The sequence below is a fragment of the Tamandua tetradactyla genome, chromosome 21 (genome assembly GCF_023851605.1).
Source record: "Tamandua tetradactyla isolate mTamTet1 chromosome 21, mTamTet1.pri, whole genome shotgun sequence".
NCBI classification, from domain to species: domain Eukaryota; kingdom Metazoa; phylum Chordata; class Mammalia; order Pilosa; family Myrmecophagidae; genus Tamandua; species Tamandua tetradactyla.
In genome coordinates this window covers 4,972,748-4,987,299 of record NC_135347.1, presented here as the reverse complement: position 1 = coordinate 4,987,299, position 14,552 = coordinate 4,972,748, and the positions used below count along the sequence as shown (strand labels likewise).

General features: G+C 41.3%; 1 protein-coding gene across 1 annotated transcript in view; it reads left to right on the top strand.

The window, feature by feature from the left end:
- Positions 1-14,552, top strand: part of PRDM6 (PR/SET domain 6) — a 101,203-nt gene that overhangs the window by 6,263 nt on the left and 80,388 nt on the right. The window contains exon 3 of the mRNA XM_077138810.1: positions 3,692-3,999. Coding sequence (XP_076994925.1) covers positions 3,692-3,999 — 308 coding nt within the window. The remainder of the gene's footprint in view (positions 1-3,691; positions 4,000-14,552) is intronic.

Sequence of the window (14,552 nt, the reverse complement as noted above, 5' to 3'; positions counted from 1 at the left end):
TCTTCACTCAACTTTGGCCTGGTCTTCTGAAGTTTCTAGGTGAGCAAGTCTGCATTTCCCCTGTCTTATTCAGGGACCCAGAGACAGAGGCATTAGCAAATCTATTCAAGATAAGAAAGGGGCCATGGTTTCCTGTATTCCCTAATGCCGAGATGACACTTCGAAGTATCTTGCTTGGAGTATATGGAAATATTTCTCACAGATATAGAAGACTCTACAAATAACTATTACATACAGAAACTCTTTCCCAGATTTTAAAACAAAGTAGGAACATTTATTTGCCTCCTTTTTATGACTATAAATAGACATCAATTATGTATTGCTTAGCCTGGCATGTTGTGAATATTTAAATATATATGTAATTTATATATACTATATATAAATATATGAATATGATAAACAAAATCGTTAATATAAAATATGTGTAGTTTAAGCATCTAGCCTCACTTCTCCCTCAGACTTGTTCAGGTTTATGACTCATTGGCCAGAGAACTCTGTTAGAGTGTTTGCCCACTTACTCATCTTTGTCAACCTGGAGCAATTAGTTACTTGTTCTAAATATCCTCATTCTCCTCTGGAACCCTGAGGTATAAGTCAGAAGCCAAAAGCTTTCAGTTGCTGAGGTTTTGTATATTAACAAACAATAGCACTAGAATAAGATGAGCATTTTGATGGTAATGGGTCCATTTTCCCTGCAGATTTTTTTTTTTTTTTTTGCTACAGTCTGAAGTGGCTACAGATTAAGAAGACTCTTGTTGAATGGATTCATTAAAGTAGGTCAATCTAGACTGCTGTGCTGTGGACCTAAAATCCAGTTAGTATTCTGGATACTGGAGGAGACCAGGTTTTCACCCTGCCAAATGCTTACTAAGTTTTTTCAACAACTCATGGAATCATATGAAAGGTAACAAGTTGAAGAGAGCTTTAGAGGACTTCCTAGAGAACGGACTCAGACGCAGTTTTATCACGTATTATAAATATCAGAGGTATGCTCCTTGAGTGTGCGTGAGCGCTACCTTTGCTCTTTATTTTACCACTGATGTAGCTGGTGTGATGTGACATGCTGTGCAGATGTTGGAAGATGACAGAATCCCTATCCAGATGGCTGAGGGAGGGAATACGAAATGCTCTGGCGCCTCTACCTTTTACTTCATGAGTGACCCAGAAAGGGAAAGTCAGTTAAGCAACTCTTTGGGGTGATTTATTTTTATTTCCATGGGCATATTGCCTCGTCTTATTGTCATTTGTTTTCAGCTATTTTTGCTAAGGTGACGAAAGACCATCTTTCATGTCAGGAGGCACTAAAATTCAAAATTACGAACATTATCTATTCACTCTCCCATTCATTTCCTTACTTTCACCGCTCCAAATTCAAGAGCGTGAGAAAGAAAGAAATCTCTGTAATTCAATCATGACACAGTATTTTATATTTTAGTGTGTGTGTGTGACCCCCAAAAGAATTACTTTAGTGAAGTATTTCAGTTTTATTGAGTCATGAGTTTGGAGTAAAAGTTCTTCTAGATTTCATCCTTCTTCCTAGATCTCTAGGGTTTGGAAGCTTTGGATTCACGTAGAAGTGAGTATGATTCCTTTCTCCGTTACTTTCTAGACTCTAGTCCTTGGTTAAGTTACAAATGCTGCTGAAACCTCAAGTGCCTCATCTGCAGAATGGGTATCATGATACTTAGCTGATATGGTGTCTGTGTGGGTCAAGACAGGTCCCTGGCATGTCGTAGACACTTGATTAGCTGTGAGTTTTTATTGTCTTTCCATTTCTCCAATGTCTGTAAGTTTCTACTTTTCACACTCAAGCTTTTGATTGACATGGGGGTGGAGTGACATATAGGATAAGTGTGAGAATACCCTTAGGTAGTACCTGCGCTCGAAAACGAAGCCCCATACATTTTTTACATAGTTTGGGTTGCTGGTAGAGGGGGACTTTGTGTGTGATTTCCCTGTCTGCAGAAACAGCCTGTTACTTTTCACCAGAGAGGTTTAGGTGAAACCTTTAAGCAATTGTAGTGGAAGGAAGGTCCTACCCCCCCACTCCCCCCACCCCCGCCGCTCACCTGGGAGGAATGGAGGAGCCTCGGAAGAAGGGAGCCTGACTCGACTGAAATAGGATGCTCTCCTGGTCACTCCACACTCAATATAAAGCAAATGGGGGAAATGCAGGCTTGCTAGCCAAACTGGGTTGAGAGTCGGTGTTGAATTCCCTGGGTCTCTCTTCCCTTTTCGCACTGGTAGGGCCCATCCCAGTGACCCACCAGGTCTGGCTATGACTCAGGCCGGGAGCAGGTGCTCGGAGGCCCGGAGAAGCGACCCGCCATCCAGCGCTGGCGCACAGGCTGGGGCCCGGCCTTCAACTCTTGGCCAACCCCGGCTTGTCGCATGTCAGGCCCCGCGCCAAAGGGCCTGGGTCCCCGGGGGGCGCCGCGGCTCCCCAGGGAGACCGGGGCAGGGAGGCCGGGTCGCGCCGGCGGGCGCCGAGGCAGCGTCCAGTGGGCCAGGCCCGCCGGGTCGGGGGAGCAGACACAGCGGCTCCGCCAGGCCCATTAATAACCCGCAGGGCGCTGCGGTCGGACAAGCGCGGTCGCCGCAGGCGCTGCCTCCCCAACCGCCCAGCCTCCCACCGCCCTGCTGGGCTCGGAGGGACGCTGGGCCTTCACTCCTGCCCGGCCCAGAGGGGTGGGCGCCCGCCGCTCTGAAACGGCTTCAGCAAGAGCTCGCATTCGATTTACAGCACAGGATAATCGGCCTTGAGCCTCGCGATCAGCCATGCCGGGGCCCTCTCCGTTGAGCCGGTGCTGTGATCATTACGGACCCATTACCCTGATGGCTAAATTCGCCATTCGTTTCTTTTCGGCTCCTGGGAAGAGCTTGCACGCACGCGCAGGCCCTCCAGACCGTCCAGAAAAGCAAGTTTCTCCTCTCAACAAAGCGCTTCCCCTCCCCCCCCCCCCAGGCCTCCAGCCCCCCACCCGCACCCCGGCTCGCGGTCCCTGTCTTGGCGAGGCGGCCTCGGGCGGGCGCTGACCCAGCATCAGAGGGTCCCCAGCGCGGGCGCACCCTGCACCCAGTCCCAGGCCGGCCCCGCCGCCGCGTCCCGGGCGCCTGGGAGGCTGCGGGGGAAGCCGTCGGGTCCCGCGGCCGAGGAGAGCGCGAAGGGCAACCCCGCGCCAGACCTGGTCGCTCACCCGCCCTGATGATTTTAAAACGTCCCCACTATAACTGTTAAAAAAAAAAAAAAGTCGAAACATCAAATTCGCAGACAACCGCTGTGAAATCGCTGCGAGGTACCAGATGAGGAGAGCGACAGGTTTTGCTTTTGTGGTACAAGGAGACAAGCGGGATGGAGAGAAAGCTCGCGGGCAGGGGGCTAGAGGGTCAAGGGAGAATGGGAGAGAGAAGGAAAGAGATTCTGAGATATGGAGGGCTGCAGGGAGACAGACCCCGAGCGAGAGGCCGCTCGTGTCCGTCCCGTCGCAAGGGCAATCCCGCCAGTCCCACTCAGCTCGCAAGGCTTTGGGGGCACCACGTCCTCGCCCGGCGCTGTCAGCAGGCGGCTTATCCGCGCCGGGCTGCTGTATCTCGGGGCTGAGGATGGGCGGCCGTTTCCCGAGGGTGGGCCGTCCCCAAGCGCCCTCGGTTTAACCGTCCTCACCCCCTCCCTTCCGCTTGTCTCCGGCAGGCTGCGACATGTGTGCGGACAACCGCAACGGCGAGTGCCCGATGCACGGGCCGCTGCACTCGCTGCGCAGGCTGGTGGGCACGAGCAGCGCCGCGGCCGCCGCGCCCCCGCCGGAGCTGCCGGAGTGGCTGCGGGACCTGCCGCGGGAGGTGTGCTTGTGCACCAGCACCGTGCCGGGCCTGGCCTACGGCATCTGCGCAGCCCAGAGGATCCAGCAGGGCACCTGGATCGGACCCTTCCAGGGCGTGCTCCTGCCCCCGGAGAAGGTGCAGGCGGGCGCCGTGAGGAACACGCAGCACCTCTGGGAGGTAAGTCCGCCGCCGCCGCCGCCCAGCACCTCACCACCGGGCTGGAACCTTGGGCAGCACGCATCCTGGCCCTCCGAGGGTCGTAACTTCCGGGAGAGCCTCCTTTGGCCCTCAGAGGGTAGTGGAGAATAGAGTTCTCTGGTTCTGCAAATACCTCGTGTCTGTATTACCTGCAGTAAGGTGGCTGAGGAGCCGGGAGCTGGCACAGTTGCAGCCAGGAAGACTGAGCTTACGGTTAACTGAGCATGGAGTCATGTAACCTGGCGGGCATGGGTTTGGCCCTCCAGCCTCCATAGGTCTCCTGAAAAAGAAATCAGTCCATGAGATGGAGCAAGAAAGTTAGACACTGGCATGTGAGCTGGGTGACGTTTGTGTCTCATTCTCAACTCATCTCATGTGATTCTGTGTGCAGGATAGGTAGCTGGGAGGAGGAACAGTCCATCTTATTTCCTCAGATAAAATAATTTTGTAAATGCTGAGATGTGAGACCACAGCATGTGTCACAATTTCCAAAGCACCCGAAGTAAGTAAATTCTATTGTGAATCAGAAATCACAAATTTCATTTCTTCTCCGATGAATTTAAGCAGCCCTTAACAAGATAGCAAATCAAAACACAGAAAAACCCTGTCATTTGATATACCCCCCCCCCATTGATGGTAACACTTAAGTGGCAAAATCTTAAACCTGATGCTATTCTTTAAAAAGAAATATTTTGTTTGGAAAAATGTTAACCTGAGATTTCTCATAAAGCTTCATGGTTGATTACCGAGGCCCACTCCTAAAGAGACTGATCCTTATTATTGAGTAATCTTCCCACGAATTTTCACCACCCTCTACCCATGGAGACATGAAATACGAGATGCTAAGAAGTCATGCCCTTAATTAATATATAAATCTGACCTGGGAATATAGTGGAGTGGAAATAGCCAGAAAAGAAAGGTTCTCAAATGTGGGGGGTCAAGTTGGCATGGACCTGAGGACCCATTATTGGGTCATTTCTGTAGCAGCCTGCCCCTTACCCTTGACTGAGTAGCTTGCCAAGTGATCATTTTTTCACTGTGAGCTATAAAACACATTGAGTGGGACCCAGTATTCACTCAAAGTTTTGTACACCCACTAAGGTCAGCACATGTTAGGCCCTAGATATTCAGTGTTGGGAAAAACAGACGTGGTCCTCAGAGCTTTCGTCATATGACTGTTGAGAATGTGGTCCTGGGGCCGTGTCTGCAAAGCCTGCTGTGATGTGAGAGGAGCTGAATGTGACCCCCACACCCCAGCAGCCCAAGATGACAACATGGGGCTATCTGCTTGGCCCACAGTATCTGCTGGATACTGCGCCCAGTCTCCCAAGCTCCACTCCACTCCTAAAGCATTGTTGGAAAGCAGCTATAGGTTTTCAGTCTTCCAGGATAGGCTTCCTGATAGAGGGAAAAAAAAGTTGGGCATATTTCTGTTACCAAATGATTCTGATTTCATTAAACAGAATTTTTTTTTTGCAGGAAAATAGGACAGGAGGAAATGGATTTGTGCAGAGATGGGTTAAAAGTTAGAGTTTGGGGATAGGAAAAACTGACAAGTGAGAAATTACCAAAGCTTCTGGGTTTGAAACACTTCTTAGTTTTTGTTCCTGACTAATTATTTGTACCTCTAATGAGGTTTAACGTTTATAAAACACTTCCAGGCACTTTCCATGTTCCGGTGGTGTTATTAGAACTCTGAAATCTTGCAGTTAAAGGTTTGCCAGTACTTTTCTGAGGAAATCGTAAAACAATTGTTCAGCGGTACACAATATGTTCTTATCTGAAAATGTTAAAACTGAGCACTACTCCAGTGCCCTCTGAAGAGCTGGGTTTAGTGCCCATCTATTTTTAGAGTGCTAGGGGACAAAGCCATAATCATGAAAAAAATCCCACAGTTCACTGATTTTTTTTTTTCTACAAGACTGAATGGTTGGGATGTTGGCAAGAGGCCACTGTGTATAGAATGCAATATATATATTAACATCGAAATCAGTGGAGCCTTTCTTTTGTACTTTGACTTGTACTAGATGAAGTTAAAATTCTGTCGTGATAAAGAAACTGTAGAACTTAATCAGTCCCCCCCCCACACTTTTTGTTGATACTTTCTTCAGTAGATATAAAGTGAATTTTGCTTGTTGTTTGGAGCATGCGGGTTGAGTGTGCTGGGGATGCACAGAATTGGTTCTGTGTTATGAAGAAGACTTGCTGAGTGTGTGTTTGAATGATCTATGGACTCTTACTTCTAAATCCAGAACACACTTGGTCTACTTTTCTCATCTGTAACAGCTAGAATAAGCTCCACGTGTTGGGTTGAGGGAATACTAAAGCTTCAGTCATGCAAACTTTATCAATCTCAGAAAGATCATATAAAATAGGACCAACTTTGGCCAGGGAATTCAATGCCCATGCACGATACCCCTTTGTAAGATAAAACACATACTTTAATAGATTTCAGATGTTGATTAGTATAGTTATTCCTGAAATGAAGTGTGAGTTTATTTTAAAATTTTCAAGCATCACGACTATTATTTTTATAAAATGTGACTAAAGGATAAAGTTGCATTTGTAACAGAAGAGTCTAAATGTTAGATTTGTTCCTTAAATTTTAGTCTTTCCTTTCAGACCTAAATTTTATTGTGAGAATTTTTTTTATCATCATATTGTTTGTATTAGAAGGAATCAGTAATTGGAATGTCTTATAGGTCTATAGGAAACTTCTGACAATAATCATTTAAGGGCTCATGTAATAGTTACCCATTTGAAACATTCTTTTAGATTTCTTCCAGAATATCAAGTCAACATAAAGCAGATTTTTTTTAATTAAAAGCAATTGAATCATGACTAGTTCAACTTTAAAGTCCTAACTGTAATTGCTTTTCGTCCTCACATTTCTTTAAAGTCACTTGCTGATGAAGAAATGTCTTTCTATTTAGAGTTCAATACTTAGGTCTCAATGGATCTTGCTGGGGTTACTTATCTTTATTTCAGTACAATAAATGGATTGCTAATCTTTTTCTGTCACTGTTTCCAAGTAGATGATGGATTTTTGTTTCAGTTTACAGTTCATTGTTTTTAGTATAACTGTACTTTATTATACACATGAAAGGTTGTTACAGAAAGAATCAGAAAGCAGATTCACCTAGTTACTCCTTTTGTTTAATCATTAAAAGCTTTATCTTCTTTGTAGAAAATGACTTTTTAATACTTGACACACATCAGCCATGGAGAGCTCGTTTGGTTGGTATATAAGCATGCTGTCATTGTTTAGTTAAAATTTTCTTTGTGTATAATCCTAGTTCATCAAAATGCAGCAATTTCATTCCATTACTTTTAATATGTTTCGACACTTCTGATTATTTTTTGGAAATTCTAAGAGCTTTTCATTTTTTATTTTTTTCTTAGCAATAAGCCAAGGTGATTTTTAAAATGTACTTCAAAGGGATTAGCAATCTAAAAGTCAATTTTAGTCATTTTTTTTGCCAATTTCTTTTAAAATCAGAATTTTCATGTATTTTACAAAAAATGGAAAACTTAGATCATTTAAAACAAAAACATTACATGGTGCATTAAACAATCACAGTCTTTGGTTATATGCCTTCTTCCAACAGAACTTGAATGGATGATATATTTCTAGCTATTTAGATGTAATGGGGAAAATCTTTCTTAATGTTTTGCAAAGAAAACAGAGACTTTCTCAGCAATTAGGCCTTTATTGATGGGAATGAGATAATTTTACCCTAATGTGTTTTCTAATAAAGAAGTGAAAAGGCACAGTTGATTCCAACATATATGAAAACATTATCTCAATTATTAATGTGCCCCTTTTCCCTTGAGATAAATTAATCTAACTGCACATGGTTTTCCCTTTCTGCTTAACATCAGAATTTAATATGACTGGACCTGAGGAATGTACACAGTGTATACTTAAAATTCTACTGGAATAAAATACGGAAGTTTAAAATAAAGTTACAATCTGAGATAGTTTAGAATTACTTAAGCCTTTCAACTCAGAGTCTGATTTGCCAAGAAAGTTTTAGCAACGATGACAAAATAAATTGCACTGATTTTCACCAGAAAAATTATTCTGCTAATTGACAATTTGGTGACTTGTCAGGATTACAGACAGGTTACTAGAAAGGGATTTGATTTTACAGAAGCTGTCTTTTCTTAGCCTAAGGAAATATGGGTCTCATTTTCATTTACACTGTGTGGGAATTTTTATTACTTCTCTTCACAAAGTCGAGGGGTAACATAAAGTGGCCCTTTTTGAGATTTGATTTTGTACCATAATGTTTTAGGTATAATAAGAGTTTCACTTTTAAGCAAATGGTCCTATCTTTCATCATTACCATTTTGCGTAGGTCAGAAGATATGAATGAAAATCAAAATTAAAGATATATTCCACAGTGCTAAATGTTTCTATTTTCAGATCTGTCATAGCTAATTGGTACTGGAAGGGAAAAAATTTGATTTCATCATTTGGATGCATCATGGCTATTTCTGTAAAAGGGCCGATTCCATATGTATAGTACTGGACCCATTTGTATGCAGTGAGATGTAGGAAAAACATTTTTCGATTAAGGACTTAACCAGTGAGATACTCTAACAATATGCTCCACATCTTACTTTACAGACTCTAGTTCATTTTGCCGTGGTTTATCAGAGCACCAGGGGACAGAATTATGTGGCTATTATGACTATATTGAAGTAAAAACTGTGCTTCTTAACCATTTATCATTTAATACACTGGGTTGCCCTTCAGCTTGGTTTTGAAATATGTCAATTTCATGAAATTCAAATAATTTCGTCTTAACAATAAACCATAGTAATATAATGATTATGCTCTAAATTATGCAGAGTAACAGCTGGTGTATCTCTTTGGCTTTGCCTCATTTGATTTGAAAATGCCTTTTATTGTGGTGCCCATTTGATAGAGTGTGAGCATTTTGTAGTTTTACATAAACTGTAAAACCATCTGCTGCCTCTTGGAATCGTTTCCACCATTGTGTCAAAAAGAAAAACTTAATATTCTAAGTTGGTTTTGAAAAGGTCCATTTGAAGACCTGATACTTTTGGTTTCTGTATCCTTTGCCCAGTGCCACCCTTGGTTTTCCAAGTCCAAAAATGAATCCGCTTTTTTTTTTTTTAATTAGAGAAGCTATTTGGAAATTCTCACGTTAGTGAAATTTAATCCAAATATGCATATGACTCTGCAGTGCTTTAGTTGCAAATAGTTTGTAAAGACTGATGTATTCTGTATCAGCAGGACTATTTTTCTCATTAGTCAGTTCAGTTTATCTATTGTTTACAGATGCTTGATTTATGGATAGTGCTTTGTCCATATGAAGGAAACAATTCAGCATTATTTCTTAGTCCATAACTACATATTTTCTTACGTCGTGTAATTTTTTTCCACGCTGGCTTAAAAATAGGATACACAAATTAAAATCAGCATGTCAGAGGTTGCTGGACAGATGAAACCTGCCCTCCTCAGTTATCTGCAAGGCAGCAGATAATCTGATGGAAATGGGGTGGTGGTGACAGTGGGTCTGAGAAAGCTGCAGGGAAGCCTTCCTCTAACACTCTGCAAATTAAAGCAATTTTAATTATTTGCGAAAAATCTATTGTGAAACCCAGGAATCACTTATAGTTGTGGTACAATATTGTAGATCTAAAAATTTTTGCCTTTATATGACTATGAGAAACTGCATAGTACTTAGCTGGGGAATCATGCCCACATTATCAAACTCCTCTCTTCTCAGAGAATGGGTGTAATGAATGGTGTGGAGGGTATTACACTGGTAGCATAAGAAACGTATTTCGCCATTCTAAGCAATGCCATCCATAGACCATTATTAGCCTACTTTTCTCTCTCTCTCTGCCTCTTTCTTCCTTTCTTTCTTTCTTTCCTTCTCTCTCTCTTTTCCTCCCTCTCTCCTTCTTTTCCTTCCTTCCTTCCTTTTAGAATCCCACATTCACTAAGATTTCATGAGTTCAGACATTCCTTGTATATTTACACAAGAAATACAGACTCTGGTATAACTACTTAGCATAAAAGCCAGTGAAGCCAGAGCAGAATATACTTTTCCTCGTAAGCATTTGCCACCTTGCTCAGATAAGTTACAGAATTCCATTATCCAAATTGTTACACATGTGTGACAGAGGTTGACCTTTCGTCATGTCAATCCTTTTTGTGTAGGCTCCAGGCTCCAGCCTAATGGCTCAAACCCTGATTTACTCAGTGTAATAAGGGCAGGAGGTCGAACAATTGTCAGGCTGCCTGTTCGTACTCTACTTGGAGCCTGGTTGAAGGCTGTTAACACAAAGCTTTTCAAAGTGAATTTACAACCAGCACCACTGACAGAGGCCAATCAGTGCACCATAAATGTCAGGTTAGTGAGATTGAGCAGTAAGTAAAGTACTGACAGCACACTATTGGCTGGGATCAATTGGCAAAGCTTTAGCTGAGAAGAGCAATCTATGGGTGGCGGGCTTAGGAAAAGAGCTAAGTGTACAGCCTGGGTTTCCGTGTGGAGTTCATAGATTTACCTGTTAGTTGGAGTTTTCTGGTTGGGACATCACACATTTACTTCAGCGCACCCAGTAGCATCCATATTGATGTGACTCGAAACCCAGGAGTTCAGAATGGCCAAGTCTGTTAACTTTGAGGCTTGGTGGGAGAAAACAGTGCGGAGTTAGACTGAAAGAAGAGAAGGAAAAGCTATTAAAATGGAGTTATCAGGGTGGGCCATAGTGGCTCAGCAGGCAAGAACGCTTGCCTGCCATGCCAGAGGACCCGGGTTCCAGCCCATGTTTTAAAAAATGAAAGAAAAAGAAAAAAAAAAAAACAACAAAACAGAGCTATCAGAATTGGGGAGTGCATTATCACGTTGTAGTTTAGTGAAAGGTGCTTTTGTTCAAATTCCAACGCTGTGACAGGGATTTCCACCAAGACACAGGCACGGATAAGCCCGCTCTTTTGCAGTGCCTGAAGCTCAGCGGTGTGAAACTTTCACGGAAGTCACTAATGAGTGATTATGGGTTGAGCCTCTGAATATCCATGAGATGTGGCTTCCCCACCAGACGGAATGTTTTTATCATTTTGGGTAATGACAGTCTGGACAACAATTCATTTAGCTCTGAAAGCATCAGCATTAAAATGGGGAAATCCATTAAAATGCTGTATGCAAGGATTTATAAATTAGGCAATTGCCTTGATTATTGCAATCATTTACAGAATTGATTGTTCCAGTGTGGTATCGACAGATTTCAGCAATGGTCATTGACAGCAAGCACATTCTCTGATATCTGTAGCTACTGGTCACTAAACCAGGCTACTGTCCCCCCGCCCTGCTGGTCCTGGTCTCAAGGTCAGGCAGGCTTTCAAAGAAGCTTACAAGTATAAAGTTTCATCTGTCTTCAGAGGAGGCCAACGTAGTAGCATTGGTTTCTTTTTTTGGGCATGGGCAGGCACCGGGAATCGAACCCCGGTCTCCGGCATGGCCGGGGAGAACTCTGCCTGCTGAGCGACCGTGGCCCGCCCAGTAGCATTGTTTTTTATATTTTAATCGTAGTTTTTGGGGGGGCACTGATGATTCAGATATGCCATGGACCAGTAGCACAGATGTTGATATCAGGCCAACTTAAAAGGAAATAACTTTTGCAAATTGCAGCTGTAAATATTTATTTGATCGAAGATCTAAAAGTCAATAATGTGTTTTATTTGTTAGTCCTTAGAGTTCTAATTAGCCGATAGATATATTGTAGAGTCACTGGATTTTTGGTCAATTAATTCTGGAAGGCATAATAAAGACATTGTTACAAGAGTGAAAAGCTCAAAATGCGGCAGATTTTCCTATACGGAAACACACACAACAAGTCCACTTGGTGCTTAATCACTAACCACAAACCACAGAGTTGCTTTTATTCCTGAAATTTTAGGGATGGGCGAGTCAAATGTATCTGCAGGTCTCTGCCTATTGAAAACTAGCAATGAGGTTTATGCTTAGTTCGAAATAATGGATGTTAGGACCTTTTTTTTTTGGTGCAGAAATCCTTGATCCATCCAGGTGGAAAACAAAGACATTTGTTTTTAATCATCTTTTCCCCCTTTTGAGATTTTTAATGCAAACTGAGGCTTGTAAAATAATAACACTTTAAAAACTTGTCTAGGGAAGACTAAAGCGTTTTTAGAGTGCCCTGATTGTGAACACACGGTAATTTGAACTCAAGGTGGGTCTTCGTTTAAAAGGGAAAATGTTGTGTTCCAAGAATAGGTGTGATTTGGTGACATCTTACATTAATTTAGCTATTTGTTACTTATTAAATCAGAAGTTTCATTTTCATTTTTAATTAGTTGTAAAATTCACTGCATAAAAATTCAGTAAAAACAAAGACAATATTTTCACTTCCGTATCTTGATATTATCTCTCCTCTTTTATTTAAATAATTCCCTCCCCCCCAGTCTTTCTGGTTTCTGTTAAGGCTAAAAGCCGTGTCTAGTTCTTCCTTGGGGGAACTGTGAATGAGACACTGGTATTATGAATTTTTTCCAGGGCTTCTGAGCATTTGTTTAATAAACGAAAATCTACAACATACAATTGTGATATAATGATAAAGGAATAAGCCCATTTTATTAAAATGAACAGTGTTTTTCACTCTGTAATTATTTTAAATTAAAGCTGCCTCAGATAATGAAGTGTCTTCTGTAGAAACATTCAGGGTAATCTAATTCGGTAGAAACTTTTTAAGTGCTTTTTAATTGGAATCAAATTAAACATAATCAAGTCATGTTTTCAGAGTCTTGTAAAGCACCAAGAGCTAAGTGTTTTTAGCGCACTTGGGAATATTAATTTTTATCACTGGACAATCAGTACTAAATTCTCAGATGTCTGGGTACACTCCAAAATGGTAGAGAGCCCTCAAATAAATGTTAGTTTAGAATACAGGGCTTTCGAATCCACTGCCTTAGCCCCAGACTAATATTAAACTTCATTTGTGACATATAAAAAGGTATACATGTTGTTTATGGGTTAGAATCCTGGAAAATATTGGGCTCTGAATTGAGGAAAAATTTTAAATTGACCCAGATAATCCACGAAGTGGAGAATCTTATTATGCTTTAATAGTAGAAATGAATTTTCATATTAAAAATAATCAGTGCTCATGATAAGAAATTCAAACTATATAGAATTGTAAAACAGTGGTAACCATTTTTTATGGTTTTTATAATGGCCTTTTGAGAGATGGCTATGTACTATAATACACATTTATATCACTGAATCAAGTTTTAGTTAAAAAAATATTTGTACGGTCTCCTTGATACTGCAAAATGCACTTTTTTAAGACAGCAGTCAGTGACTCTATTTTCATAGGGTCTCCTGCAGGTGCTTACATTTAGCACACCCATATGTAGGTTTTGATTTTAAATCAAGTCCCATCATTCCCTCTAAGTGTCTTTTCTGGCGGGAAATTTCATAACAATCTGCAGACTCCACTGATATTGTGGAAACACTTCCATGGGTATTTTCATGTTTTGTAGCACGTGTTTAATAAGACCAGAGCTTTCTGGCGTGTGTATGGAGTTTTAATGATCCTCAGAGAAGAAAGGAGAAAATTTCTCTTTTCCTTTTTATACATGAAAATGTTAGCAAAAAAAAAAAACCCAAGCAAATCTCTTTGAAATGTTTGTCTAAGTAGGAAGCTTCATTATTTTTTCTAGTTGAGTGTAAGTCTTCAGGGAAACTAATTTCTTTGTACTTCCATTTCTCTGTGTGTAAAGGAAAGTCATACTGAATGATTGTGAAGATTAGAAAGAAACTTTTTATGACTTAGGTGTAACAACTGAGATTTTCCACTTTTTCAATTGGGATTTTAATAACAGTTTTTGAGTTTCTAGTGGGCTGTGCACATAAACATAAAGAATCTCATCTCAAAAAAATTAATCTGTTAAAACAAAAGATTGTATGTAGTAAACCATGATGCACAATTAGGATTTAATTTCTTAGTACAAAATCAAGCTGAGATAATATTTAAATGGAAATTTATTTAGCAACGCTTATAAGTAAGAAAAGGATGACTGTAAAAGTAAAATCACTGGATGGCTTTCATTTTTACAACTACATTGCTAATGGAAAGACAGCAAACATAACTGCCAACGGTGGGTAGATAAAGAAAATTTCCTAAATGTACATGATTTCAGGAAGTGAAATGTGCACTCATAGTCCTCATCACAGAGAATTGACTTGCAATAGGAAAATATAAGGGAAATGATTTAGTAACATCTGGAAAATCACAAGGGAGCCCTAAAATCTGAAGGTTTTTGACCATGGGCCTCAAATCAGAAGCAATTCATTAGGTGGGTTTGACACTAGATATCGAATTCTGAATAGAAAAACATCTCAATGCATAGCATATTGTGAATTGTCAATAAATATTAAATGACAATAAATCAACACAGTGGCACGTTTGCCACTGTCCATAATAATGTGTGTACAGCTGTATGTGTGCCAGGGAAAACAGACGTAATGGTA